Source organism: Anarhichas minor, unplaced genomic scaffold (genome assembly GCF_050575085.1).
Source record: "Anarhichas minor isolate MPS153535 unplaced genomic scaffold, ASM5057508v1 ptg000002l, whole genome shotgun sequence".
Taxonomy (NCBI): Eukaryota; Metazoa; Chordata; class Actinopteri; order Perciformes; family Anarhichadidae; genus Anarhichas; species Anarhichas minor.
The window spans coordinates 7,388,161-7,414,356 of record NW_027466448.1 but is presented as its reverse complement, the minus strand read 5'-3'; the positions used below and the strand labels follow the sequence as shown (position 1 = coordinate 7,414,356).

At 43.0% G+C, this 26,196-nt stretch overlaps 1 protein-coding gene across 1 annotated transcript in view; it reads left to right on the top strand.

Moving 5' to 3' along the window:
• Positions 1–655: 655 nt before the first annotated feature.
• The window catches only part of hcn1 (hyperpolarization activated cyclic nucleotide-gated potassium channel 1), a 58,184-nt gene continuing 32,643 nt past the window's right edge, over positions 656–26,196 (top strand). Inside the window, exons 1-2 of the mRNA XM_076087619.1 lie at positions 656–1,005; positions 7,038–7,461. Of these exons, the coding sequence (XP_075943734.1) occupies positions 656–1,005; positions 7,038–7,461 (774 nt within the window). The remainder of the gene's footprint in view (positions 1,006–7,037; positions 7,462–26,196) is intronic.

The following is a 26,196-nucleotide window of genomic DNA, read 5'->3' as shown; positions in this document are numbered from 1 at the left end:
CTGCAACACCTTGTAAGGTGTGACTTCCACAAGATGTTCAACTAGTTTTCTCATATCACCAAGAGGCTCCAACTATGATCCCAATCTGTTTCACTGTGTTGTCTTCTATTATCACTCCTCAGTAGGAAACAAACCTGCCGCCAGCCGAGCCACAGGAGGCACACATGTCTTGTCAAACGAATTATAAAACATATATACAACGTCTTTATTAAGTTCAAATATATGCTCTGCTCCTAAGATATGGGCTTCCTGCCGCCATGCCGGATCCTGGTGACAGGGGAGGGAAGAGGTATCATGAGCCACATTATGTAAATAAGGTGCAGGGGCATGTGCCAGTTAAACCGCAGTGCCGTGCGAAGTGAGACAGAAGCAGAGAGGCTTTGGACGGTAGAAGCCGGGGCCGTCGGTAGATGGCGGTAACCCAAGAAACCTGATCCACAGGGCTGTCGGCGACTCTGTCTCAGTTTGCAGCACTCCCACCGAAGGCAGAGGAGCTGAACAGTTTGAAGGACATAATTAAAAGCAGCAAAAGAAGAAGGGGAAAAAATACCAGGAGAGCTCACAGCGGGTCCCTCTCGAGTTTTGCGCGCAGCCCTCCCGGAGCCGGAGACGGAGACGCTTTGCCACAAAGAAAAACGGGAAAACTAAAGACACCATGGAAGACAAATCGAATTCCTTCTCCAGCAACAAGGAGGAAAAGGCGGACGGGAATAATGTATTTCAGAGGCAAGACTCGATACAGAAGAACAACACGGGGAGCCAGAAGGAGCACGGCAACTCGGTGGGCTTCAAGGGGGAGCGGGAAGAGGCCATGGTCGGTTTTGACGATCTGGACGCGGAAGCCAGGCAACATGGTTTTATGCAGAGACAATTTGGGGCCATGATGCAGCCCGGAGTCAATAAGTTCTCCTTGCGTATGTTCGGCAGTCAGAAAGCCGTGGAGAAAGAGCAAGAGAGGGTTCAAACGGCCGGATACTGGATCATTCATCCATATAGCGATTTTAGGTAAGGGCTGGAAAAGACACCTGCTCACCCCCACTTCTCCTCCTCCCTTTCTTATCCACCCCTCCCGTCACCCGAGGGTCTGCAAGCTATACACTCTCACACATAACGCGCTGTCATCGGCACACGCACAGCCTGCCCCGAGGCGCATACGCTAATCTACCTCTGTATTTAGGCAACCGGGCTTTCGCAGGCTGAAGGCTTTACTGACTTAAATGTGCTCAGTGAGTGTGTGTGTTTCATTGCGGCATTTTTATTATAACAGAGAAGGACGCGTTTATGCTACAAAGGTGTATCCGTGAGATGTCCTTGGAAAACGGACGGTGAATGTCAATTTCAAAACGCACACACACACACACACACACACACACGCAGACGCAGACAGCCACAGACACGCGCACCTTTTCTGATTGTTTCACCATTAACTGCACATTAGCATTGGTCCTCATCATTACGACATCTTCCCGTGTAGGCTACTGTAGGGGCGACGGTACCTGGACACAACGTGACAATGCCATTGCACCATCCCGGTTGTAAACATTGTAGGCGGCGGTACCGGACGACGGGCCTGTGTGCAAAAAAAAAAAAAAAAAAAAATGCACAGAATGCGGTAAAAGAAATCGTGCAGCGAAACGATTTAGGAGGAAAATGGCCGTGTTTTGAATCGATCAGTCTTGCAAACATTTGACAGCACTAATGAATGAGCGGGGTGTTCGTTGAGGGGGGGGGGGGGGAATGTGGTGGAATGTGTTTGTTTCAAAGGAGCCGATCATGCCACACTTCCTCCCGTGTTGTGCACGAAATGCCACAGTGACAGGATTGTTATTTATTTCTTCTTCGGCATGTCATTCTCTCACCTGCACAAGCAGATATCCTATTGTCCTATTAAAAAGAGTGCGGCTGCAAGTGAAAACTGCATTAAAAACTGCCTGATGATAGATGCATCCCCACGTGTGATAAGTGGTGCAAATGAGTTGAGACAAACATGCTTCTAATGTGCTTTCATGTGTGTAATGTATCTGTGAGACAGTGCGTTCGGATGGTAAACAAATGAGATCAGGTACAGGCAGGACGGGTTCTCCACCGGCTGCATGTTTACAGTTCACCACTCAACCAATTAAGCATGTCATCCAGCCCCGTCTCTGCACCGGTGTCCCCTGGCACACAGCTTGATGGTGACAATCATCCCCGTTTTCCATTGAAGCTGTAGGCTACGTGACGTGCCGGGACACGTTGATCCCTCCGCTCTAACACGGAGCTGTCCGTGGTCCTGAACCCAGAGCAGGCCTGAGTATGCAGCGCCGTCCTCCGCTCTGCAGCGTTTATGCTGCTGCTCGCTCAGAGCTGCTGGAGTCTGCAAGCTGAATTCTAACCTAGACAACTGAAAGCTGCAATTGCACTTATAACTGTGTAGCTTCTGCTTGATTTGTATTTGTATACACATATAACGCTAACCAGGATATCCTGCACTCACCCACACAAGGACACGGCCATATGCACATGCCCATGCGCTCACACAGATGTACAATGACGGTGGGCAAGGATTAGTAGCACAACACAACAGTCACTGAGCTTAGCAATCTCTGTAAACAATTATGTAAGGAGAACGACCCCCCCCCCCCCCCCCCCCCTGTCTCTCTACAAGATGGCCAAAGGGTTCGTAGACCTGAACAATCCAAGTGATATGCATACCCTCCTTTCACAGTTGACAATTGCTGAGCTATCTTTGGCTGTATTTGTGATCTACTTTATGCTAAACCTTTTTGAAAGAGATGGAACATGTAGTGAAAAAGCTCCATGATGGGAAATAATTGATTTTTGTCACTGTAGATCACATACAGTATGTATGTCAGAGCATGTTCTTAATATGAGACATATTGGGCCATCAGTGGGGGTGTTTGCTCTTTAACCTCTGCTCAAGGAGATTGGCCCTTATATTCCACTAACTCAGGCTGCTGAAGGCTCCCTAAGGTTCCTTCCTCCTGACATTTTCCAAAGGGTGTTTGAAGTCCTTGTCCTCTAGCCAGTTTAACGACACAACCCCTTCATGCCAGTGAGATTGCCTCGTGGATGGTTCTGTGAAGTTATATATCCCCAGCGCTTCAAGCTACCATGCTGGTGCATAAATGATGGAGGTGCAAGGGTACACTTTGTTTGGCAGGTCCCCTTGTACTGTAGCTTAAATGGTAATCTAGTCCTCTACTCTGGGGCTCAATTCATCCTCTTAATTATTACCAGCTGCGACAGTGTGTGCCTGGTTTTGTTTTCACCTTGTGAGTCTGTGTGTGTGTGTGTGTGTGTGTGTGTGTGTGTGTGTGTGTGTGTGTGTGTGTGTGATCATGGCAAAATGTGGCTCCTGTAGCAGGAATTACCACAGAGGTTTTCAGTACTTTGTAGGTGTTTATATGTCTGATTTTGTCACCCTAGTAGCCACACAGACCGTGCAAGATGCATTCACGAAACTTTACTGGTGTGTAGTTGGGAACAAAATGAAGGCCAACTTTAAAGATGGTTGTAGTCTGAGCAAGGGTGCCGTAAATAGGGGGATAGTAAGTGGGGAAGCTGGTGTGATCCTGTCTGAAGTTGATCTCTAAGTTTGTTTATATTTTTTTGTATATAACTGTAATATATTTCTATACTGTGGCAGCACTTTGTATGACCAAAAAGCAAAGCCTGTATGGTCTTTTAATGAAACTCTTACGTAAGTAGGGTCCATGAATGGCCCCACCCGTCACACAGGCTGTATATCGCTTTGTGAGAGTGTTTTGAAACTCAATATCCAAGATATTCTTTGTACACAGTGGCTGCTTAAAGATTAATGGTAGATTAGTAATATTCATTATTCATAGATTTTCAGAGAGGCCTCATGCATGGCCTCATACACCTCGGGTTATGCTAAGGAGAGGCCTTTGTCGTAGTTTAAAAGACTCTCAGTGATGTTTACTTTCAGAGTGTGTTCTAAAGAGGGTGCCTGTTTGGCCAAGGCAGATGAGTGTGTTTTAGCCAAAGCATCTGATGACCATAGTTTAAAATACATTTCAATAAGCTCATTGTCAGTCATATAGATGACTTTGACCTCCATCTATTTGATCTGAAATCCCATTTTTATCATTGTATACATCAGTATACACTTTGTAGGTTCTACAGCTCCAGGCTCCTGTTTTCGGGAGGTCCATCAGGCTATAATAGCCGAGTGTCAACATTTGGCAAATAACTTATATGGCTTTCTGGTGGGTTTGTTTTGTCTTAAAGTTTTCTTTCTGTGACATATTAGGAAACACTCATTTTGTATTAGTTTCTACAGGGTGCATACATCTGGCAGAATAAACCAATATGTCTTTGCAGCATTGCTGCAGAGCCACTTTAATCAATCAGAACAGCAGCTCGTTGGTGTGTTAAAGAGCGGCTTGACAAATCGAAGAAGAACTCGGCACAACAAATGACTAGCAGCAGTGCAGGGCGCTGGGTTTATCTGGATGTTAATGCATATGGCTGGGGCACAAAACTAAAAAGGCTAAAGGTGAGTGTACTGCGAGAGCTCTGGGTGAATGTGGACGTAAAGTAGGTGCACCAGTGGAGCTACCGCACCTGAAGCAGGAGTTTGACTGGTGACTTTAGTGCATTGCCGGAGTAGGAGCTGCATTTACAGCTGGATGCACATGCTCTCAGCTACTGGTGTAACCGGGGCTGCGTGCATTCTCAGAGTTGGAGCATTGAAGCAAGAGCTTTAATACAATGATGTAGCAAGAGCTGGGTGCAGTTTTCGAGCTGCCGTTGGAGCTGACACTTTGCGACTGGATCTTTAAAATGAAAGGGGGCAACTCACTTAGTATTCAAACGTCTGCAGTGCTCTGTTTTTCAGGGATTCTTCTGACTTTGTGAACAACTTCTCTCTCTGTTGCAGTACATTTTGCCGTTTCCTGTTTTATAGTTTCTAATTCAAGAATTGAAACACAATGTTTTATTCATTAGGTAAGTGGGTGTCTTAGAGGTCATGTGCAGTATAAATGCCACCTACACAAGTCACGAGAGAAACAGAATTATCGTCAAGATGTGGGCACTGAGTGGGTTTTTGATTATATTAATATTAGTGGAAAGAAATCATTTTCTATTATTTGAAAAATAGCAATTTAACAGATGTTCTTGAGTGCTGTACGAATATTTCCGATTTTTCCTTTTTGAACCCTCATTTTGCATTTTTTTTTCCAACAATTAATTTGATGCTGTTTTGTTAAAACTCTTTTTTAATATCAATGACCCCAAAAAAGGTCTTTATAATCACGGTTTAATCTTTTGTTTTTGATCTTTTTATGAAGCATTTGAAAAGATGAATCATAGCGGATGTCGTCACTGTAGCCTCTTATTCTTAAATATGAATAAAAAGACTAAGTCATGCCACACACACATGTACTGTATGCACATTATCCTGGCACGTCTGCTGAAGGGGTAGCAATAGACTGAAAGGTTGACAATAGTGTGTGTGTGTGTGTATTCGGTATGGTATGAATATGTGTGTTTGTCGAAAGCTAAGGTAAACACAAATCTCATGCCCAGTGTCATTGTTGTATAAGTATGTTTCTACCAATATAACTAAACGAATGACTAGCATCAATTAATCCAAAGTGCATCATGTTCTGTGCTTTAATGTCCCACTCAAGGTGTTGAGTCAAGGCTCTCCATATATGAAGAGTCCACTCCATAGGCCCCAGTTTAACACCAGTAAAAATACCTCCGGTGAATACAATGAACCACCTCGATGACCGCTGTTTAGTTTACGTAAAGACAATTATCAGACACATGATCTGTGGATATTTATAAGACCAAGGCCCAGTCTTAATTCATTCAAACAGATCCATTACTGGGTTCCCAGCCAGACAGGCAGCCTGCCAACCAGCCAGCGAGTCCATTTCCATCCTCAACAGCAGCAATGGATAGGCAGCAGGGCAGGGCACAGGCAGGCAGGGATGGCGTCAGTGGAGCGTTTTTAGCACGAGAGATAGGATTCCTGAAAGCATCTATTTTCATTCACGGTTGCTCGGCCTCTATCGAGGCCCAGGACACTTGGTGAAAAGAGCAGGGTGCTGATGAATCACTTCTGGCTCTGTTCGTCACAAGACAGAGGGCAGGGACATTAGGAGAGGGTCTTCTTCTAACAGGGCCCTGGATACATACAGCAAGTGTCGGCAGCACATGTCTCGATGTCCTTGAATCATAGTGGGATAGAAAATATTACATAAGAGCTTTAGGTAACAACGCAAGCACGTGTAGCTGTTAAAGCAAGTGAGGACTTAAGAGCCTCTGCACATGTACAGATCTCAGTCTTGAAGTATTTCCCACTGACTATTGTTAGTTTTGGTGATTGGTGATTATTGGTAGTAGCTGGTTCTGAAAAGGGAAGCCAATGCGTAAGCATTCTTTCTAATAGCCATCAGGGGGCGACTCCTCTGGTTGCATAGAGAAGTCAGATTGTATAGAAGTCTGTGAGAAAATGACGCTGCTTCTTTATTACCTCAGTTAACATTGTAACATGAGTTTATGGACCCCAATCGCTAGTTTCAAGTCTTCTTCAAAACAGCATGACGTTAATTTAGTAAATTATGGTCCCATTCAGAGTAAAATAGACGATAAAGCAGGGTATGCTTTAGGGTGTGGCTACCTTTTGATTTACAGCTTTCACCCTTTCACGGTGTGTTTTCAGGTCGTGAAAGTTAATTTGAACATTCAATTACCTAAAAATGTGTTATTCACTGTTCTGCTGTCCTCCACTCGTGTCATTTCGTGTTTAAGTACTGCCTTGCAGAGCCGCTGTAGATCTGTGTATTCTTTTATTACTTTCACTTTGAGGCTTTCTAGACTCAGTCTTATGCTTAGAGCCTTAATGGAGGATTTTAATGGACACATTAGACAGCTTTATACTGTCAGACAAAGTGGAAAAGTGAATACATCAACATCTACGTGAATACACACTGTCTGCATTAACTGTCTACAACATGTTGTCTACCATGCATAACTGATTCATGTGTGTCGCTTTGCAGGTTCTACTGGGACTTGATAATGCTCATCATGATGATGGGGAATCTAATCATCATTCCTGTGGGAATAACCTTCTTCTCAGAGCAGACTACCACCACCTGGCTGGTCTTCAATGTGGCCTCGGACACCATCTTCCTGGTGGACCTGGTCATGAACTTCAGAACGGGGATCGTCAACGAGGAGAGCTCCGAGATCATCCTCGACCCCAAGATCATCAAGATGAATTACCTGAAGAGCTGGTTCGTGGTGGACTTCCTCTCCTCCATTCCAGTGGATTATATCTTTTTAATAGTGGAGAAAGGCTTTGACTCGGAGGTATATAAAACAGCTCGTGCCCTGCGAATCGTCCGTTTCACCAAGATCCTCAGTCTTCTGCGTCTGTTGAGACTGTCCCGACTCATCAGATACATACATCAGTGGGAGGAGGTGCGTATGTGGATGTTTGTCATGTGTACATCAGTAATTATGGTGGTTCTCTGGCAGGGTTCTTTACCCAACAGCACATTAACAAAGATTAGCGCTCAGATGTAATTGTGCACGTTAAACAGTAATAGGTGCTGTCAATCACCACTGGTCAGACGGCTCATCCATGGGAAACGAGTGTTAATGTCAGTTTTTAGCTTATTGATGAAGTGAAATTAATTTAAAAATCCAAAAATAATTGCCTCCATTCTTTCAGAAAGGTAAAGTATATTAGAGGGTCAATGAACTTCTCTCTTCATGTTTTGTTGGTGTGGTTTTTGCTAGATGACCCAGGTGGATTTTGTGTGAACAATCACAAGGTTAGACCCCGCTGGACATAACGGAGAGTGACACGTTATTACCCTCCATCGAGTCATCGCACTCCCTGACTCAGACTGTTTAAACGAGCTCTGGTCTTCTCCGTCTCCTGGTAATCATTTCATTACACACCGAAAGATCGTGCTGCTCCATATCATGACCGAACCAGTCCGGCAGATGAATACATTTTTAGACATCATGGCCAAAAAGCACCGACATTATGTTTGATTTGAAATGTAGTTTTACATGTGATGTAAGTGGCTGACCATTTAAAATGAGCCCGCCGCTCTGTCTCACCTCGTCCTCAACGTCCTTGCCCCACAGCGCCCTTGCCCCTCCCGTATTGTCTGACTCCCCTGTTGTTATCGCTGCCGTTATCCATGCTGTTTGTTACTCTGGGTGAAGCAAATTGTGTCGTTGTCAGAGCTCAATCTGAGCTTGCATTCACCCACACACACACACACACACACACACACACACAATGTATAGTTCAATGACATATCAGTAACAATGGCAGTGAGGAAATCGATTATTTACTAGATGCATTTGGAAAACATAGGCTTTCACAAGCACACTATCAGCGAAAGCCATGAACAGGATCAGACCTCAGCGTAAATAGTACAGCCGATTCCCAGCCAACCATGCTATGGATCAGTGCACATTTATGGAGCAGGGAAAGAGCATCCTCTTGGTTGTGTACCAATAACGGCAGGATACTTTTACAGTGTTTATGGTAGCTTATATTTTTCTGTCAGGGTATGTTTTAAACTCCGTTATATTACCCCTCACTGCATAATGTGGCGCTTGAAAAACAAAAGCATTATTCATGTTTCAGCGAAGCATTATTCTAGCTCCAAATGTGGATTTACTCCTAAACACACGCACAATCACGAACCATATTCTGAAAGTGAGCACCATATGGATTGCAGTTGCAGGGTGTTATCTTGGCATGCACACTATGTGGGAAGTTGATTGTGAATTTTCAGATGGGGGGCCGTGCTGTATATGATGTATATTAGCTTGCAGAGCTGCATGCAGTGGGAGGATGAGATGGTATGGAACAGGTTAAAAAAAAAAAACACATATAGACTGTGCCGCAAGGTTAATGAAAATCTGCAGTGAGCATGCAGGGAGGCAGGGCAGTGCAGTATATAGAGATGTGTCATACTGCTCGGATAAAACAGCAGAGCTCACAGCCCCGCACTCTCACTTGGTCTCTCTCATGCTCACCCGGTCATTCCTCTTTTGTCTCAAATTGTCTTTCTGCTTATCAAACTCTGCTTGCCTATTTCTTCCTCTCTGGTTCTCCCCTCTCTCTCTCTCTCTCTCTCTCTCTCTCTCTCTCTCTCCCCTCGCCTGCCTTTCCTCACCCTTTCCACTCACGGCACATCGTCCTCCTTTAGCACCCTCTCTGAAAAATCCAGCATAGAAATGAAATAGTTATTTTGGTGTGCCCGCAGTAAATTGACACACTGATTAATAGTAGAACAGCGAATCAGACACGTCCACAAGAGACGTGAGAGGAAAGAAAAGGCACTCGGTGGAAATGTTCCAAGCTGTCGTAACATGTTAGGTTTAGGATGCAGGATTAGCGCTTTAATGGAGGGACAAATGCAGTCTCCTGCCGTCTTAATGGGTTTCAAGGAGTGAACCATCATTATATCAGCCTTAAAATGGACCCAGTTAGTTATTCAGACAGTGAGTTTTGACAATAAATCATCTTGCAGCCTGTATGTCCGTCATTCCTTCATCTGTCGTGTGCTCCCTGCCCCCCCCCCCCCCCCTTTTTTCACTTTGTCACCATCTTTTCCCTCCATCTGCGAAGTAAAGAGGGCCGTTATTTCATCAGCGCAGGCTGGCCCGTTAGAACTGGGCTAAGTCAGATTTGTTGTTTCGCCAACACTATCTCTTGGTCTCATTCTGTGGCGTCTTCTTCTTCACACATGCTCCTTTTTAGCTTCATTTTGACCTCACAGGAGCAGAATACTCCTGCGTGGTGCGATAGATACCGGAGTTATAGTTGTTAAGAATATTCCAAAGAGTTCTCTCAATGTGCTGACGGTAGTGCTGGGAAGTGGCTGCTGGGTGTCCAAGTGTAACAGCTGAGTGGCAACAGTATTAGTACCCACAAAGGAACTGATGCGTCTTATTTAAGCAACTCACTCCGATTGTCACTCATTAGAGAGGAGTAGTAGACGACTCCATCTGGCCGTACCAATTAGTCAGAAAAATAATGATGGCAAAAAGGGCTATATTCGACGTAGTAGTTTGAATAAGCATGAGTACTATCTAAGATGGGATTCGTTGTTTTTTGTTATACAGGCTCTGACCTCAGCCTTATTTCTATTTATGCATGTTTCTCTGTGTGTTTGTTCTGTCATTTATTCATTTGTTTGCTCACACATAATTATTGCAACGCACGGTGCTTCGGTAAATTGCAGCATCCAGTGTGAAGGTCACGCAGAGCAGTAAATATGCTTTTGTACTCAAACGCCACAATTTCATCGAGCTACAACCCAAAACAGAGGCTGCTGCACTGTGTGCACATCTGGAAGTAACTCTTCATGTAATCACTTGAACTGCACATTTGAAGTGATTCTTAGTGGCAGCAGCATGTTTTCACCGTATTGTATGTGTAGCTCCACTCAAAGACATGTAAGACCTTCACGCTACACAGCAGTGACTCATCTGCATCAGGTGGCCAAAAACACGACTTCAAATGAAACGCTTATGTTGCTACGCGTACGCTGAGTGTGCATGTATCCTCTCGCCATAGGTTCTTGCAATTCACTGTGTATTTAATAATTCAATGAGATAATGAGACCAGTTATCAGTGGCATTTCTTGCCCTTTCATCTTTAACTCTTCTTTCAAGGGCATTTCTGCCCCCTGCTACTGTTCATATTTAACCCTGCTTCCCTTGTGTTTTTCTTATTCTTTCATGTCCTCACAGATACAGAGATAATTATCCCAATGACCTTAACAGTTGTTGTTTTTTCTCCAACCTCTGCTGTTACCTTTAGATATGTGCTAATGTTGGAGAGATCTTCCAGGAATAGATTTAGGCACCACACCGTCCAGTGCTGGTTTAGTTTCATTATGTAATAAATAAAAACATGCAAAAGCAGACTATGGAAAAGCACTTTTAAGCCCCTGCAGAGAATCCCCACAGCTCCCACTGCCACATCTGGCTCATCACAGCCACCGGGCCTCCCGCCAGATCCCAGCCCCAGCAATAGGGCTCAGGTTGGGCTTGTGGCAGCATACCAGCCCCCCAGGTAGGGTTTGCAACCTTTTCTGAGGCCCCAGGCAGAATTTATCTGTTACTCTACCACGGTTAAAAACTTAACAGTAACTGTATTACTTGACTTATGTTATGTCTCATTGTAAATATTAGCACATTTGATAATGTATTATTATCTAGCAGTACGCCACTATTTCTGTTACTGTGCTATGGTCTATATAAGGTGCAATATATTCCAATTAAGTCGAAACATTCTCCGTTTGAGTAGATGTCTTTAACTGACAAAAATACAAAAATTGATTTGAATTCTACTTTACCATTTCTTTTATTATATCAAGTATTTTTCCACAGAGGCATCATCAGTAATTGCTAAGACTTCTGTTGGGACTTAATTATTGTCTCTCTCTGTGGTGCTGCATTGGAATAATGCCACTGATTGCATTTGAATGGTGTGTGTGTGTGTGTGCGTGTGTGTGTGTGTGTGTGTGTGTGTGTGTGTGTGTTAAACCAACCCCACTGTATTACACACTGTAACCTAACTTAACCATAACTATGAAATACCTACTCATAAAACATTGAATAGCATATGGTGGATGCATGTTAACACATTTCCCCTCCAATTTGTGTGTTGCTTTCTTGTTTATTTAAACAGATATTGAGGTGTATCACAATACATGTTGTCTGATCAGGTTGCAGAGTCAGCTGTATTTTGATAATGATTGACACCCCCTGTAGTCAGTATAGACATACTAGAGTAGCAGGAAATGAGGCGACGTCACCAGATTCACCGTATGATTATACCAAAAGTGCCGAGCCACTACATTGATAAAGCATACAGTGTAGTTCCTGAGTGGTGCACGTTTTCTATTTTGCATGTCACCCTGTGTTCGTGGTGATGAAACCGTGTCATCATCTCATGCCATCGTGTCCCCACCAGAGACGGGTTTGTGACAGAAATATGCCCTGAAGCGTCATTGTTCAAGGGCCTCTGCCAATCAGATGCTCGGCACACAGTCTAGATGTGGGGCAGAGGCTTCCCTGAATCAGTGTAGTTTGTTTATTTCATAATCTCTGGCATGCAATAACAAGTATTTCTTTTTTTTCTTCTTTTTTTTCTTCTTTTTTTATGAGAAAATGAACTGAATGTGCGTGAGGCACATTGCAACTGCCTGTAGCAAGCACTAGCCTCCTATGTGCAGCTCCGCTTTGTCAACATCATAACAATCAAAGGGCTGTCATGCAACATCAACATCAATGTGAGAGACTGAATCACTCCTTTAATATCAGATTGTTCTGATAATTCACCGCTAATGCCTGGAAAAGATGCTAGTTCATTATATTTCTGTCAAGCCGCCTTTTTTTTAGTTTTTTTTTACAAGAGATCGATAGTATCTGCAAGTAATCTGTTAATTATAGCTTCTGTAGGGATACCTTGTCCAAAGCAAAGGTGCAGGGTTGATTCACAGCTCAGGCGGTAAATTAATCTGAAAGGAGGGAAGATGTGAACCAAATGACCTGGGTGTCTAATTCACTGTGCAGGAGAGGAAATAACCCACACGACTGCGTGACAGTCCGACAGCAGACCTGTCTTCAGACACAGTATGTCAGCAGACTGACATTGGAGGTGTGAATGTTTGTCTGCACCTTTTCACAGCGTCTTGTGTTTCTTTTTTAATCACCATGTTGAATTACAGCCAAGACCGAACTTCAAAGGTGTTTCTTAATATACATTTTTATAAAGATAGCTTCTGTTTACCTGTTGCATTTAGCACTTCTTATTATGTACAGGGCAGATACAAAATTAGAGACATTCATGTAGAGAAAAACATTTAAAATCATGGTGACAACACAGGGGAAGGTTGATAATAGGGACTACGAGTAAGGATTACTATCTTCATGTGTATATTTATTCTTTGGCAAATACCCATGTGATGCCTTTAAGTTGCAAGGCAAAGATTAGCAGTTATGTTAGACTACAAAAACTAAAAAAAGCACAGGCATCTAAGGAGATCATGATTAAGCGACTGTACTGTAATTTGCCACCTTAGAAACAGATAGTGTGATGTAAAAGGAGATTAGGCGGCTTTGGTTTATAGACTCCTGTGGACATCATTCACCTGTCTCTGAACAGGGTACGCCAAGTCCTGGGTGCCTTCAGGCCTCCAGCCCTGGTCCCATGCAGGGACACAGGTGCATACGTGCGCACACACACACACACACACACACACACACACACACAGACAGACAGAAGGTGTGCTGAATCTTGATGTGCTGAATCATGCGTCAGGTTGAAAGGGAGTGCTGGAAAGACAGATGGAGATGGAGAGAAAGAGAAGAAACAAACAGCGGAGGGCAGTGTGTGTTACATTTGATCCGTGTGTGTATCACACAGCAGCAGCAGTGATTCCTGTACTACGTTACCCTGATTTATTTTCTACTGTGTTGAGCCTCTTTTCTCTCTGTGATTACAGCCTGTTGTTGAAATGACGACAAAGGTTTTTAAAATGTGACCCGGTAGTGTCTTGGTTTTTTTGTCCGTTTGCCTACATGCGATTTTCTCACAGTGACTGCAGCGCTACCTCACACAAAGGCGACATGAATCTGTAAGTCTACGGTGCATCCATCACAGAATACAGCCTACGACATTCATAGGAGGATAACTGGCCTCGTTACCATGTTCTCTCAAATGGCATTTAGTTGTAGGACACACATACAGTAGTGAGGAGGAGACCGGCTGCAGGACTCTGTGCTGCGTTGGAGCAGAGCTGTTTCCTCTCTTATGTGATGTGATTTGATGTGAAGTACTGTGATTTGATCTGGTGTGATGTGATGTGCGAGGCTGGGGATTTTTGCGGGAATGTGTCGTGTCTAAATATGTGTGTGTGTCTGGATATTTCATAACCTGTAGCCTAGAGGTGACATATAGCAGCTTGGAAGCACAACCGATCTTTTCCCCTCCTGAAATTACTGTAAATATCAATCTGCCAAGACAATGTGGGGTGGGTTCACTGCAGCAAAGCCAAAAAAAAAAGAGAATAATCAGACAAAATGAGTATTTCAACTCTTAAACGTAAAGCAAATATTAATCAGATTATCTTCTAAGTGCAGTTTTAACACTCCTTGAAAGACAAGAAATCACACACTGCTTTACAGTGACTCTGCTGGGAAAGTTGAACAACCCCAGAACATGTCGCAACTTCGGAGCAGGTGTTGGTTAGCCCAGATTCTGTGTTGCTGCCGCACGAGGCACACCAAGGCTGCACAGCTGGTTGGATATTATTAATGTCCCCAACAGGGCGAGCCTGGGACATTCAACGTGGTTTTGCAAAGCACACAAAGGTCCGGTTTCACTCGGGGGCGTGTTGAGGACACTAAAGGAACACCTTTTCTGTGCCTGCAGACGTTCGTGTCATTTATCAAGCAGAGGCAGCAGCCTGTGCGTCATGGGTGGAGTTTACGTTTCATCGTGTATGCATATTCATTAAAGAAGGAAGGAAGGAGCTCAGCAGATTGCATGAATGAATACACAGGTTTAATTAGATTTTCTCCACTTTTACTGAGAAGGTCCAAATGTTGCCGCTGCTATAAACTTGATATCCAATTCACCGTGATATTTTCATGAGACATTTCTAGTGTGCATCAGGATACTGTTACGCGGGAGTCTAGGGAGACATCAATCCTATCAGTTCCACCTACGTCCTCCATGCAGCTGTGATCTGAGCTTCTGTCTGAGTCACCTGCCTCTGCTTTGGTGCTTCTCCAACGTTTGAAGTGACTTTTGGTTGTTTTATTCTGGCGGTTTTGTTCAGTATTTCAGATCATGCCCCTCCATCGTAAAAGACTCTTTAAAAGTTGAATGACTGAAAAATGTTACTAATACATGTATAAATACAGATTATTAATATATTGGGAATGGATGCCAACGATTTCTTCAATGCTTCTTTAATACCACTGCTGACTTTCAGAACATTATTTTTTTATTAAATAAAAGGTGCAGTACATATTTGACCTGTGCTCACATACACATAAACAAATATCAGTAGGAACACCTGACAAAACAGTAACAGTGACAAACATAATGCAAATAAATTAAGCTACAGTTTAAGATGATTGAGCTTTAGATTGTGCGTCATCTCCCCCCCCCCCCAACAAAAAACAGACGTGTGTTGAACGGGCACTGCACTCGTATCCATAATTGGACAAACACATAGAAGCAAATGTGTGCTGTCCAGTTCCTCTAGGCAATCGGCTACGGAACAGTGAATTCACTGTTTCCTCTTCTTCACTCTTGAATTTTTCATCAGCCTTCCGGCTCCATAGTGGTGTTTGTGTTTATGAATGCTTTGTCCAATTTGGATAAGAAAGTCTCAAAACAGCAGCCCCCTTAAAGGAAAAAGCTAACAAATTAGCATTTTCATGTTAGACGGTTTGGGTTTTTTCAACCAGGACCCTATTTCCCATGGTTATGTGTCTAAGTTACTAATGGGGACAGCAATCTTTTTTAATTGAGCGTGAAAAACGCTTCAGATGTCAGCTGTAAGGCGGGCTGTAATGTATTCACTGAGGGCGAGTCCTCACAGTCGATGTATGTCCACTATAAGTGCTTGTTTTTCCCACTGACGGGCTCAGATTGTGTCTGATAACATTATGGAAAAGGACCCCACAGAGAAATAAAACGTTTTTCTTACCTGTTGCTCGATCCAGACTGTTGGTTATTGTGTTTTCACGAGTGACATTGTGAGTCTCGCTCTTGTGTGTCTCGCAAGAGACGTCTTGAAATCTTGCTTCACATCCACATTGTCGAGATCAGTTAAATATTCAGCCGTGACACTGAAAATCTTTTATCTAACACTCATCTACGCGTTCCGTATCCCTCGCTGCAACTCTTCACTCATGTTTCCACAGTAAGATTACAGATTAGATAACATATAATAACATATTTTATTTATCTAAAGGGTCCTTTCCACAATGTCAGACACCTTTAAATAACAATCTGAGTCGATCAATGGCTAAAACAAGCTCTTGACCGTGCAGGCTGCTGGAGGCGAAGCAGACCTTTTGTTGTACCTCGGGGGGGGCTGAAGAGCTCCGTCACATGTCTTCATGTGTGACAATCTGCCCGTCGCACATTTGACATGCTGTGAGGAGGGGGGGGGGGACCTTCCGCTGTGAATTAGGCACCCACGGTGTCACAGCACCAGCATCACTGGTAAACACACTGGACAAGAATCTGCTATTTTGTCAATGCGATCATTTGTGTAAGATAATTCACATCATTTCTGTTACTGTACTGTAGTCGTCGACTTGATTTATTTGAGCTTTAGATGGTGCGTTATCTTTCTCCCCCATAGATATTAATTTAGCACTGTTTTCAGATTTACACAGTGACACATTTGTTGAGGGTGCAGTTGGGCCTAAAGATGAGTCTTTTCCAAAGACGAGCATTATCTCTCTTCTTCTCTAACCGTGGTTACGTTTGTATATTCACTGCAACTTTAACCGTCAAGTCTGTACGCTCCACGATGGGATCCCTTCTATAAAAACAACTCCACAAATACTGCAAGGAAGAAGAGTAAGCAGCAAAAGTATTGGGGGAATTTTTATTGTGAAAAATTCAAAGGAAATGAAATGTCTTTATCCGCCGTTTTACAGCCACTCCTTTTTACCACGAAATCTATCCGATCAGGCAGGGCGCATTGAAGTGTCAAGTGTGGACATTTGCAGACGCAGCTGAGTTTTGATCTGGTACATCCAATCGCAAAGTTGCATTGGAAAGACAAATGAAACCAACAGCCTCCGTCCATTGCTGTCTTTTCACCCTGTCACACACACACACAGACACACACACACACACACGCACAACAGCAGCCTAATGGACTCCTCCAGTCCAATTTTGTCTCGCAGACAAAAATGAGAGACAATGCTTTTCCCCCCCTCTCATGCTGCCTGCGTTGTCGTCTCTGTTTTAAGACGAGGTCTCTGACGATGAACATAATGTGCCTTGAATCGTGTTCTTGCTCAGCTCTCTGAGGGAAGCTCACTCTTGGCCCGCGGGGTGGAAAATCCCAGACTCCACCGCCTGGAAGAAAGAGTCCTCCTCATCCCCTGGAGATTTAACCCATGTTCCTCTTGCCATGCCACTCAGCGCTCCTTCTGTTGCTATAGCTGGTCTTGTTAACTGCGGTAGAGAGTGTTAATTGCTTGACCATATGTTTTAGACGACAGAGTTAATTGTCAGAACCATACTGTTTAAGTGGCGCGAAAAGTAGTAGCTTTAAACACACTGATTATACTGACACAGCTCCGCTTTATTTCTGTTTTGTCAAATCAGAGACTGGAAGTGGTTTTACACATACTATAAATACAAAGTGATTATAAAACTATTATGTCAACAGTATTGCCTGCACAGCAGCTCCAATACACTATTATATTCAAACGTGTTGGTTAACTGAGTAAACGTGTGGATTGGGGGAGGTGTGCAGGTGTTGCTCTTGATGTATAAAATATTGGATTCACTCAAAAAAACAAGCAAAGTGTGTCTTGTAGATACCTTCATGACTAGATCAAACAGGATGAGGGAGAGGGAGGCGAGAAAGCCTTCGAGTGAGAGGAAATATAGGTTAAAAATAGGCTAGATTGTCAACACCCATATGTTTCAAGCTTAAAATAATGAAATAAATCCCTTTGATGTGTCCATGTTGGGTAATTTTGATGAAGGATCCAGTAAAGCTCCATTTCTTTTTCCTATGTCTTAAAGAAAAAAATTTCACAAAGCTGATTATTTCATGAAAAACTTGAAATTTTTGGAGATGCATGATTTGGACAGCGACAAATTTAGATTAACCAAACCATGCCTACCTCAATATACATCCTTTTTTTAATCGTTTACACGCCTCTAGCAGTCAAACATATTTTGAATCTGCTGATTCAACGTTTGTCGAGACATACATAACTATTATACTTGATACTAGACAGAACTTGACGCATATTGTTAATGAAAAATATGGGAGACATGCTGTTAGTGCTATGTCCGTCCTGTCTACTGAGGAAGTTAAGTAAATTAATACATCTATGTGATTAAATAAAAAAAGATCACTTTGTGTCGTACTGTCACTGTAAGCTGACGTATGATATTTGAAATGTAAACTCCTCCACTGGGAGTACCTCTGTGTCTCTGTCTCTGTCCTCTCATCTCTTACTGTCACGGTCAGTCTGTCTCTCAGTTCGGCCCGTTATTTGATTTAAGATATAAACAGACGTGTCTGCACAGTAACGACAGACAGACAGTGACACCGAGAGGCGGACTGAGAAGAAGAACGAATAGTTTTAGTTCCAGTAAAGCATCGTTATAATAGTATTTAATCATGAATATTCTCTAAAAGGTAAATGGAGCCAGGTCTTACGCGATACAAATGACTGAACCAGAGTAGTAAGCGACTGACGCACTGCCATCTTCTTTTATTGAGCCAGAGGTATAACTGTTTCAGCATCCCCACAGCAGTCAAACTAAATCAACATCTGCTGCTTATTTTTCAACATGTTTTTTTTTATTTTGATATTCAGCAAAAATATAAATATATACTTCTCAGGGTTTGTATTATCCTTCTCCAGAGAGTGCTGGGTAAAAAAACAGTAAGTGAAAAGAAAGCGGCTTTGATGATCCGTCCATCCACTCGGGATATCCCCCTGTGAACACAAGTTTCCTTCTGCATAGTGTGCACAGTACAGTAAGCAGACGGACGACAGATATAGTCTTGGGAGGGGGCTGAAGTGATAAGTGGGGCGATTAGGCTAATCTCTGGTTATTTTTGTGCGCTGGGCTGTTGTTACTGGTTGCTGTGTGTGTGAGGTATGTTGGGAAGAAAACCATTGGTGATCCCTGGTAGTTAGCTGAGAAGAAAAGCTCTTATGATCCGCGTACTACAGACTCTCCACACTTGACTGACTCTCCATGAGGCACATAATGATCCCTTGGTTACTTACAGGGGGAGCATCATGGCAGGCATATCCCTGTAATGATGTCTTGTGAAAAAAATTATTAATTTGCAACCAGTGAAGCATTTCGGGGGTTCGTCTACTCTCACTTCCCGAGAGCTAATGTTGTAGCGGATGGATTTACCGAAGCACCCTTAATCCATCTGTCGTAACAGCTGTGCTCATCTATGGAAGTCTAGCTGTTAATGTGAACCATTTGTATCGTCTCGTATAGCAATGAGCTGTTATTACGTCATAGGGACGTGCTGTTATGGATGTCCATTTGTGACAACGGCACAGATTAGATGTAGCGTATCAAGTGTGGCTACTCATGACGCTGCAGCCAACAGAGTCAGAGGTATGTGAGACTAGATAATGCGTTGTATCTCCACTCTGGGTTACATGACTGCTCATAATATCCTACCAGCCCCATATGGCTGTGTATTTACAGTATTACATTGCTATCGTTGTATAGCACTTAATGTTTTGCTGATTGTACAGTTTTTTTTTCCACATTATGCTAAGAAGAAACATGGCTTCTAGCCATCATAAGAGAGCCGGGAGTCAATTAGCTTACCTTAGCATAATATGAAAGGGGTAACTCACAGTGATGAACCTACAGAGAATTATCCCCTGAATATGGCGCTCCCCTCATCTTAACGGAGCTTTATAGTGAGTTTCAGCTCATCGTTTAGCTGTCTGATAACTACTGTTTTGGTTCACTCTCACCGCTCTTACTGCGGCTGCACCAGACGTGAGACGGACACGGTTGGTGACTACGTAGCCGGTGAACAAAGTGGAGCATTTATCTGCTAAAGAGTCAGATATTTTCCTCAGGAGATGGTAGAGACCAGAAACAGAGCTAAAAGAGAGTGAATGTTGGACTTGCATTCATCGGGGGACCAGAAACACAACTCCAAAGGAAAGATGAAGTTTCTCCATAACTGCTTGATTTGAAAAATTTGCAAGTTCACCATATCGACTCAAAGGGTGACGACATGTCAGTGTTGTGTTCACGTTCTTTTGATTGACGTATGGTTCATCCAATCACCTGCCAGGTGATTTTTGAAAGTGCCTGCCTTTTTACAAACCTTTTTTCTAATGACGGCTTCTCAGACGGTTCTGTGTAACAAACTGGAAGGTCACTGAATTCAAACACACTGTTATTGTGTATCCGTCTGAATATATTTACGAGTTAATCTGTTTTTGGATAGCGGGCAGCAGCACCTTGGATCGATATAGCATGCCTCTCTGTTACCTCGGCTCCTTGTCCCTTTTTTTTCTTTCCTCCATCATAGACCGACTGACAACATCATTCCAGGAATAAAATCAGTGTCCTCAGTCCAACTTTCCGACTGAAACAGACTTGCATAACCAGGCAGTTGGAGAGAAAATAGGTCATGTTTGGAAACAGTTGTTGTTGAGCTTACTGGCAAGTTTTTGAACAATATGTCCCAACATAAGCATCGGTGCTTGTGTTTGGGGTTATTAGCCATGTGTACATGTTTGTCAGAGCTTAGCTGATGTTGATGTGTTGTTACCGCTGCTCAGGTTATAGGTACAAATCAATAGAACATTCAAACTCCTCCTCAGCCATAAATACATGTGCCTGTTCCCCCGATGCACACTGAGCCGTTCCTTGCACAGAGCGGACTTTTATAAGTGTTGAAAGAAATGTCTAAAGAACGTGCATAAATTAACCGCATACATTAATCCCCCACGTGGGAACATTATTTTGTTTCAAAAAATGAAGGCTTAGCACGCTGTGTGGGTCACAGTATATATAAATACCGATAGAGGAGACGCAGTGTTGTTACACAATCCACTGATGAATTCCATGCAGAAAACCACATGAACGTGACCCCTGTAGTTGTGCGAGCTTCTGCCCCAGAGCATGCTGCCTCTGCCAGTGCAGCTCTGAATGGTTGAGCGCAGATTAAGGCAGAACAGTAGTGTTGAGGTTATCACGCTCACACGACCGAAATAGACGCAGAGTGAGACAGCGGGCAAGGCAGCTACGCTCGCAGTACAGTGTGATGTGATTAGCGGAGGAACCGGAGAATACTGCTGACGGACCCAGAAAACGGTGGAGAACAGAGCGGATGAACTCCCGCAGGAAAGAGCTATACTTGGGCGGAAGGAGTCTTTATTTGAACTTGTGATCGACACATGACCAAGGGCTGACTTTTCCCAGTTAAGCGAATGCATTGATTGATGGTTGGTATGGGCCAATCCAGTAAAGAACAGTATCACCATATCCTAGTCTGCAACACCTCACCTTTTTATTGATACATTTGTTTTGCGGGCTGGATATTAAATGACACTTCAGTGTGTTATTTGCAATTAGATTTCGCTGTAATGTGAGGTGTTATCGCTTCAACTCTGCATGGGCAGCAGAAGTGTATGCAGTAAAGAAATAATGACCAGTCCCCTGTTACATTAATAGCTCACTACTTGTTTTCTGCCTTTTTTTAAAGATCCCATTGATCACCAACTGCCTTTTAATTAAGTCTCTGGCTACAAATTACTGTTGGGCCTCATTACCTAAATGTACTACGTGCTACCGCTGCAGATCCAAAGCTTTTTCTGCAGAGAAAACAACAGTTTTCACACAGCAGTATTGTGGCACGAAGAGTTTTGTGTATCAAGTTGCTGAAAAGATTTTCCATCTTCTCTGCTCTCCATCTGTAGTCTGGTCTATTCTAGTCTGCATTGTAGACAGATTTGCAGACTGATTAGCTTCTCAGAGTATACAGCATGCAGCCCGAGGCACTGAAATAATGCCAACTCTATTTATGTCTATATATTGCTGAGCTATACATATATGGACATTGTGCATAGGGCATTACAGGCATGTGAACTGTAATTATTTCCAGTAAGCTGCTTTTCTTAAGGGGAGAAAACGGCACTGGAAGTATAAAATGTTCCGTATCCAGCTTTGTCTGCTAGGACTTTGTCTTCAGGAGTTTTTTAGTTGTTGTTTTTTTAGAAATCAACTTTTTAATGGCAACAGCTTTCCTGATATACAGAAGAAGAAGGAGGAAAACGTGAGACTTGCTAAATCCCAGTGAATTCCCATTACATGATAATATGATTTTTCAAATCCAAGTTCCACTGTAATTTTGTGATTAAGCAACACCAAGAGAGATCCAAAAGGAGATTTACAAGACGATGTTAAGCAGGAGAATTCCAGATTTGCCTGGAAGCAGTTTTGTCATCCCTCAATGTAATGGCCAGTGGTGGCTTTAATCCCCTCAAATTAGTCCCTCGCTAATCCTCAGTAACCTCAAACAGAGGTCACTCATGTCCAATTTGAAGATGCATAAAGAACACTTTCTAATTGCGTGTTCAAGGCCCACAGCTTGGCGATCGGTAATTCTCCTGCATGCTCTTTTTCGCTGCATATCAGATTCAAAAGTACATGCGTGATTCGGCCTACAGTGCAGACATGAACCTGACGGATTGCCGTGGAGTAAATCCTGTGAAAGTTTAGGTGAAACACATGTCGGACCACCGGACTAAGTTTTGTTTCCCCCACGGTATTATGAAACCAGTTTACAGAAGTGTATTTGTGTGTGTAAACACACCTCACAGGTTGACATCCACTCTACCGTACTGCACCGATGAAAAGATGGGGGACGTGCCAAATGTGAATGAGCGCCGTTCCTGGCTGGATACGACCAGCGTGTAACCTTGTGCGGCTATCACATCACATCTTGGCCGTCCGGCTCTTCTGCATTAGAGGATTATGCTGACCTATGCCCCTGCCCTGTCCCCGGTCAAATTTAAGCTTAATGCACTTAATTCTAAGCCTATATTTTGCCGATGCCAACCAAGAGTAATGGCTTTTGGCTCTCAGTCAGTGCTACCTATTTCCTCTTGTCATGCAGTTACTGAGAGCTTATAGTGGCTGAGAAACGTTCGGGTGGACGCGCGGCTTGGTCAATTGTCGTGCCTAACTTTAGGGACGTCGTTCTGAAATTGTCACTGCCCCTCGTCTCCTGTGTAATTGTAATGTGAGCAGGTGGTTAAAGATTTCACAAGACCCCCTCTCAACCTGTGGCACATGGAATCATGAAATTCATTTACCAGATGAATTAATAATGACAATAAGTGTAAGTTGCAGTGTATTTCCAGGGCCAGAGTTCAGAAGTTGACTTCATTCAAGCTATTAGTTTATAAGTCGCTAGCTAGTTTAAGTAACTTCCTCAAACGTTTCTTTTACTTCAGATATCGTCAGTGCTGTGGGGCTTTTACATTAAACAAAACAGAGGCAGGCCCATTGTGTGCCACACAGAAAGACTCGGTCAGCACAACTTATAAACACTCCGTCATAGATCTGATCAAATATGTGCATGTTTGAAAGTTGTTGAGGACTGAGGACTGTTGAGCATCTTTAGTTCTGGGACATATCCTGATAGGACTCCACTACCTCACTCTTCAACACCCTGTCTAACTTTCTTGTTTCTATCCTCACTGTGCGATTTATTAGCGTAAGAAAGATGTAGGATGCTCATAAAAGTGTCACATATTGATTATAATCTTTAAAATATTACAAATAAAGTGTTATATGGAGACACAGTTTTTGTCCTAATTGAGTGTTATTTCAGCAGTGGGTAACAACTGCAGCACATAACAGCTTCAAAATAGTTTAAATTCACCCCCATGTATCCACCCCGCTTCACAAAGAAGGTCAACCTGTATAATCCTGTGACCTGACCAGTGATCTACACCGGGAGCCTCTATTATTAAGACCTATATTAATAGACTAATACCTTGTGGCTACCTGCTGCCACTAGCAGACTTTTCATGCCGGGTGCCCATGAAATACAAACCCAAACAAAGTTAATGAGTTTCTACATGTTTCCTCTCTGCCCTCGGTGACTCAGCGTGACTCAGAGGTTGCAGACGCTCCCCGGCAAAGTAAAATGGTGCCTGGGAATTTAAACCTCACCACAACCTTCGCACACGTCACTTTATCACCTTACCCCCCCCCCCCCCATTTTCTTTCAGAGTCTCTTTTGTTGTTATGCGTTAGTTAGTCAGTCGACCTTTTTTGATTTCTGCCTGGTGTGAATCATTTGCAATTCAAAGGGTGAGCAAAGAGCTACTTCCTGTTTACCAGTCTCATCCAAGAAAGTATACCTTTATTAGTCACCTTTCTGTCTTTGTTTTTCCTCTCCCCCGTTGCTCTCTTTGTCTTGCCCTGTGCCTGTTCTTTCCTATTATGTCACCAAACTATAATGACTGTGAAGACACACACACACACACACACACACACACACACACACACACACACACACACACACACACACACACACACACACACACCCAACAGAGGGAGAGAGAGTTCTGCTATATTAAGAATAAAGACGTAGGCAGCCAAAGAGATGTTGGGTGCATTGAGACAGCCGTCCTGTAAACTAGTGGCTAATTTTAGCCTGTGAGGGCAGTGCACTGTACCTCCCTGTGGTTGAGTTGAACCATAGAGGGATCTGAGCATCAGCTCAGCCTCTTGTTCTCTCATCTGTTCTGTGTGTGGACACTGTCCTTTGTGCAGGAAGGTTAGAGGACAGACACAATAGACCGGCGTGGAGCGATGCAGATTCAAAGAGCTTTTAAAGCACCTGGATTTAGGAAGGGTGGGCAGAATTATGCCAGATTACATGTCAGCAAAACATGAATTTCATGCTCAGGCTCTCTTTCTTTTCTGGAGTGATTGCACTCTATGAGAGGAGGACGTAAGTAGCAATTTGGTCAAAAGTGGACAGTATTTTTTTCCAAATTCTGAAGTATATGTAAGCCAGAAATAGAACTGAAGAGAAGCATAACAGGCAGCTAACACCAAAATAAAGATTGGAACTGCAGTTAGATATAGAGTAAAAGATGCTTTATTAGAAAATAGAACTGGTCTATGTAACAAAGTACTGCTCTTATTCATTTGAATAGATTGGAAATCAATTGGAGTTAGATATAGAGTAAAAGCATCTTTTATAGAGTAAAAGATGCTTTATTAGAAAATAGAACTGGTCTATGTAACAAAGTACTGCTCTTATTCATTTGAATAGATTGGAAATAGATGTACTGTACATACACGCATATTGTGTAACCTTCTTTACCTCTCTATTACAGTCCGGCATCATTTTACTTCACTTTACTACTTACTTTTTTTTAATTCACAACTTTGAAACTCTTCTAACTTTTTACCACTAGTGTAGGAAAACATACCCGGAGGCCCAATTAAATTGCCATTACTGTTATGATAAGTAGAATGAGCAGTTTACAGAGATTGGAGAGCCATAAACTTAAAAATAGATCCTAATTACTTGAAGTCTTCCATTCAACAAATTGGCAAATTGCGCAGGTTTATTATGCAAAACCCACCAACCAGAAATCAGCAATCTTTTTTCTTTTTTTTTTCATATTTAAATTTTTTAGAAGGAGAAATTGAGCTTCAGTGTCGAGGTGATTATGGAATAACTAACCTGGGAAGAAGTAATGGGTTTCTCACGCTAATGAGAAACTCTGAATTAGTGCTACAGCCAACGGGGCGTGAGTCAATTCTCTTCGCCCAGATCGAACGTGAATGAAGCCGCTTCACATTACACATATGCTTACTCACCCTGCTGATGGCTTTCTATTCTGAAATGTCCCGCTCTGATGGAATAACCACACCAGCAGTCGTGGTATTTAAACACACGCCCCGGCAGATTATTCCAGGTGTGTGTGGACTCCCTTTATCATTCAGTATTTCGTTCCCTTCACTCGCTCTGCATTACCTTCTCTGTGCTGTACGTGTGTATTTCTCTCATTGCTCAGTTTGTTTTGGAAAGCAGCCATGTTGAATAATGCAGCTTTGTGAGATGCGCACACACACACACACACATTGGCGGCGACCAAATTCTCTGGTGGCCAAACAGGCACACCATGCCCTCCACTTCAAAGGTGACTTTGTACTTTTGTGATCGTTTTAAGTATCTTTTTAATCTTTTGAAAAGAAAAAAATCTTTTTTGTATCTCTAAAATACCAACGCATGTGATGTTTCAGGGACACCAGATCTAAATACGGACCACCTGCGTTGTTTATGTACTTGTATGATAGAATTTGAATGTACATTTTCAGACAACAAAGATTGAGACAATAAAGATGCCTAACTGAGATCT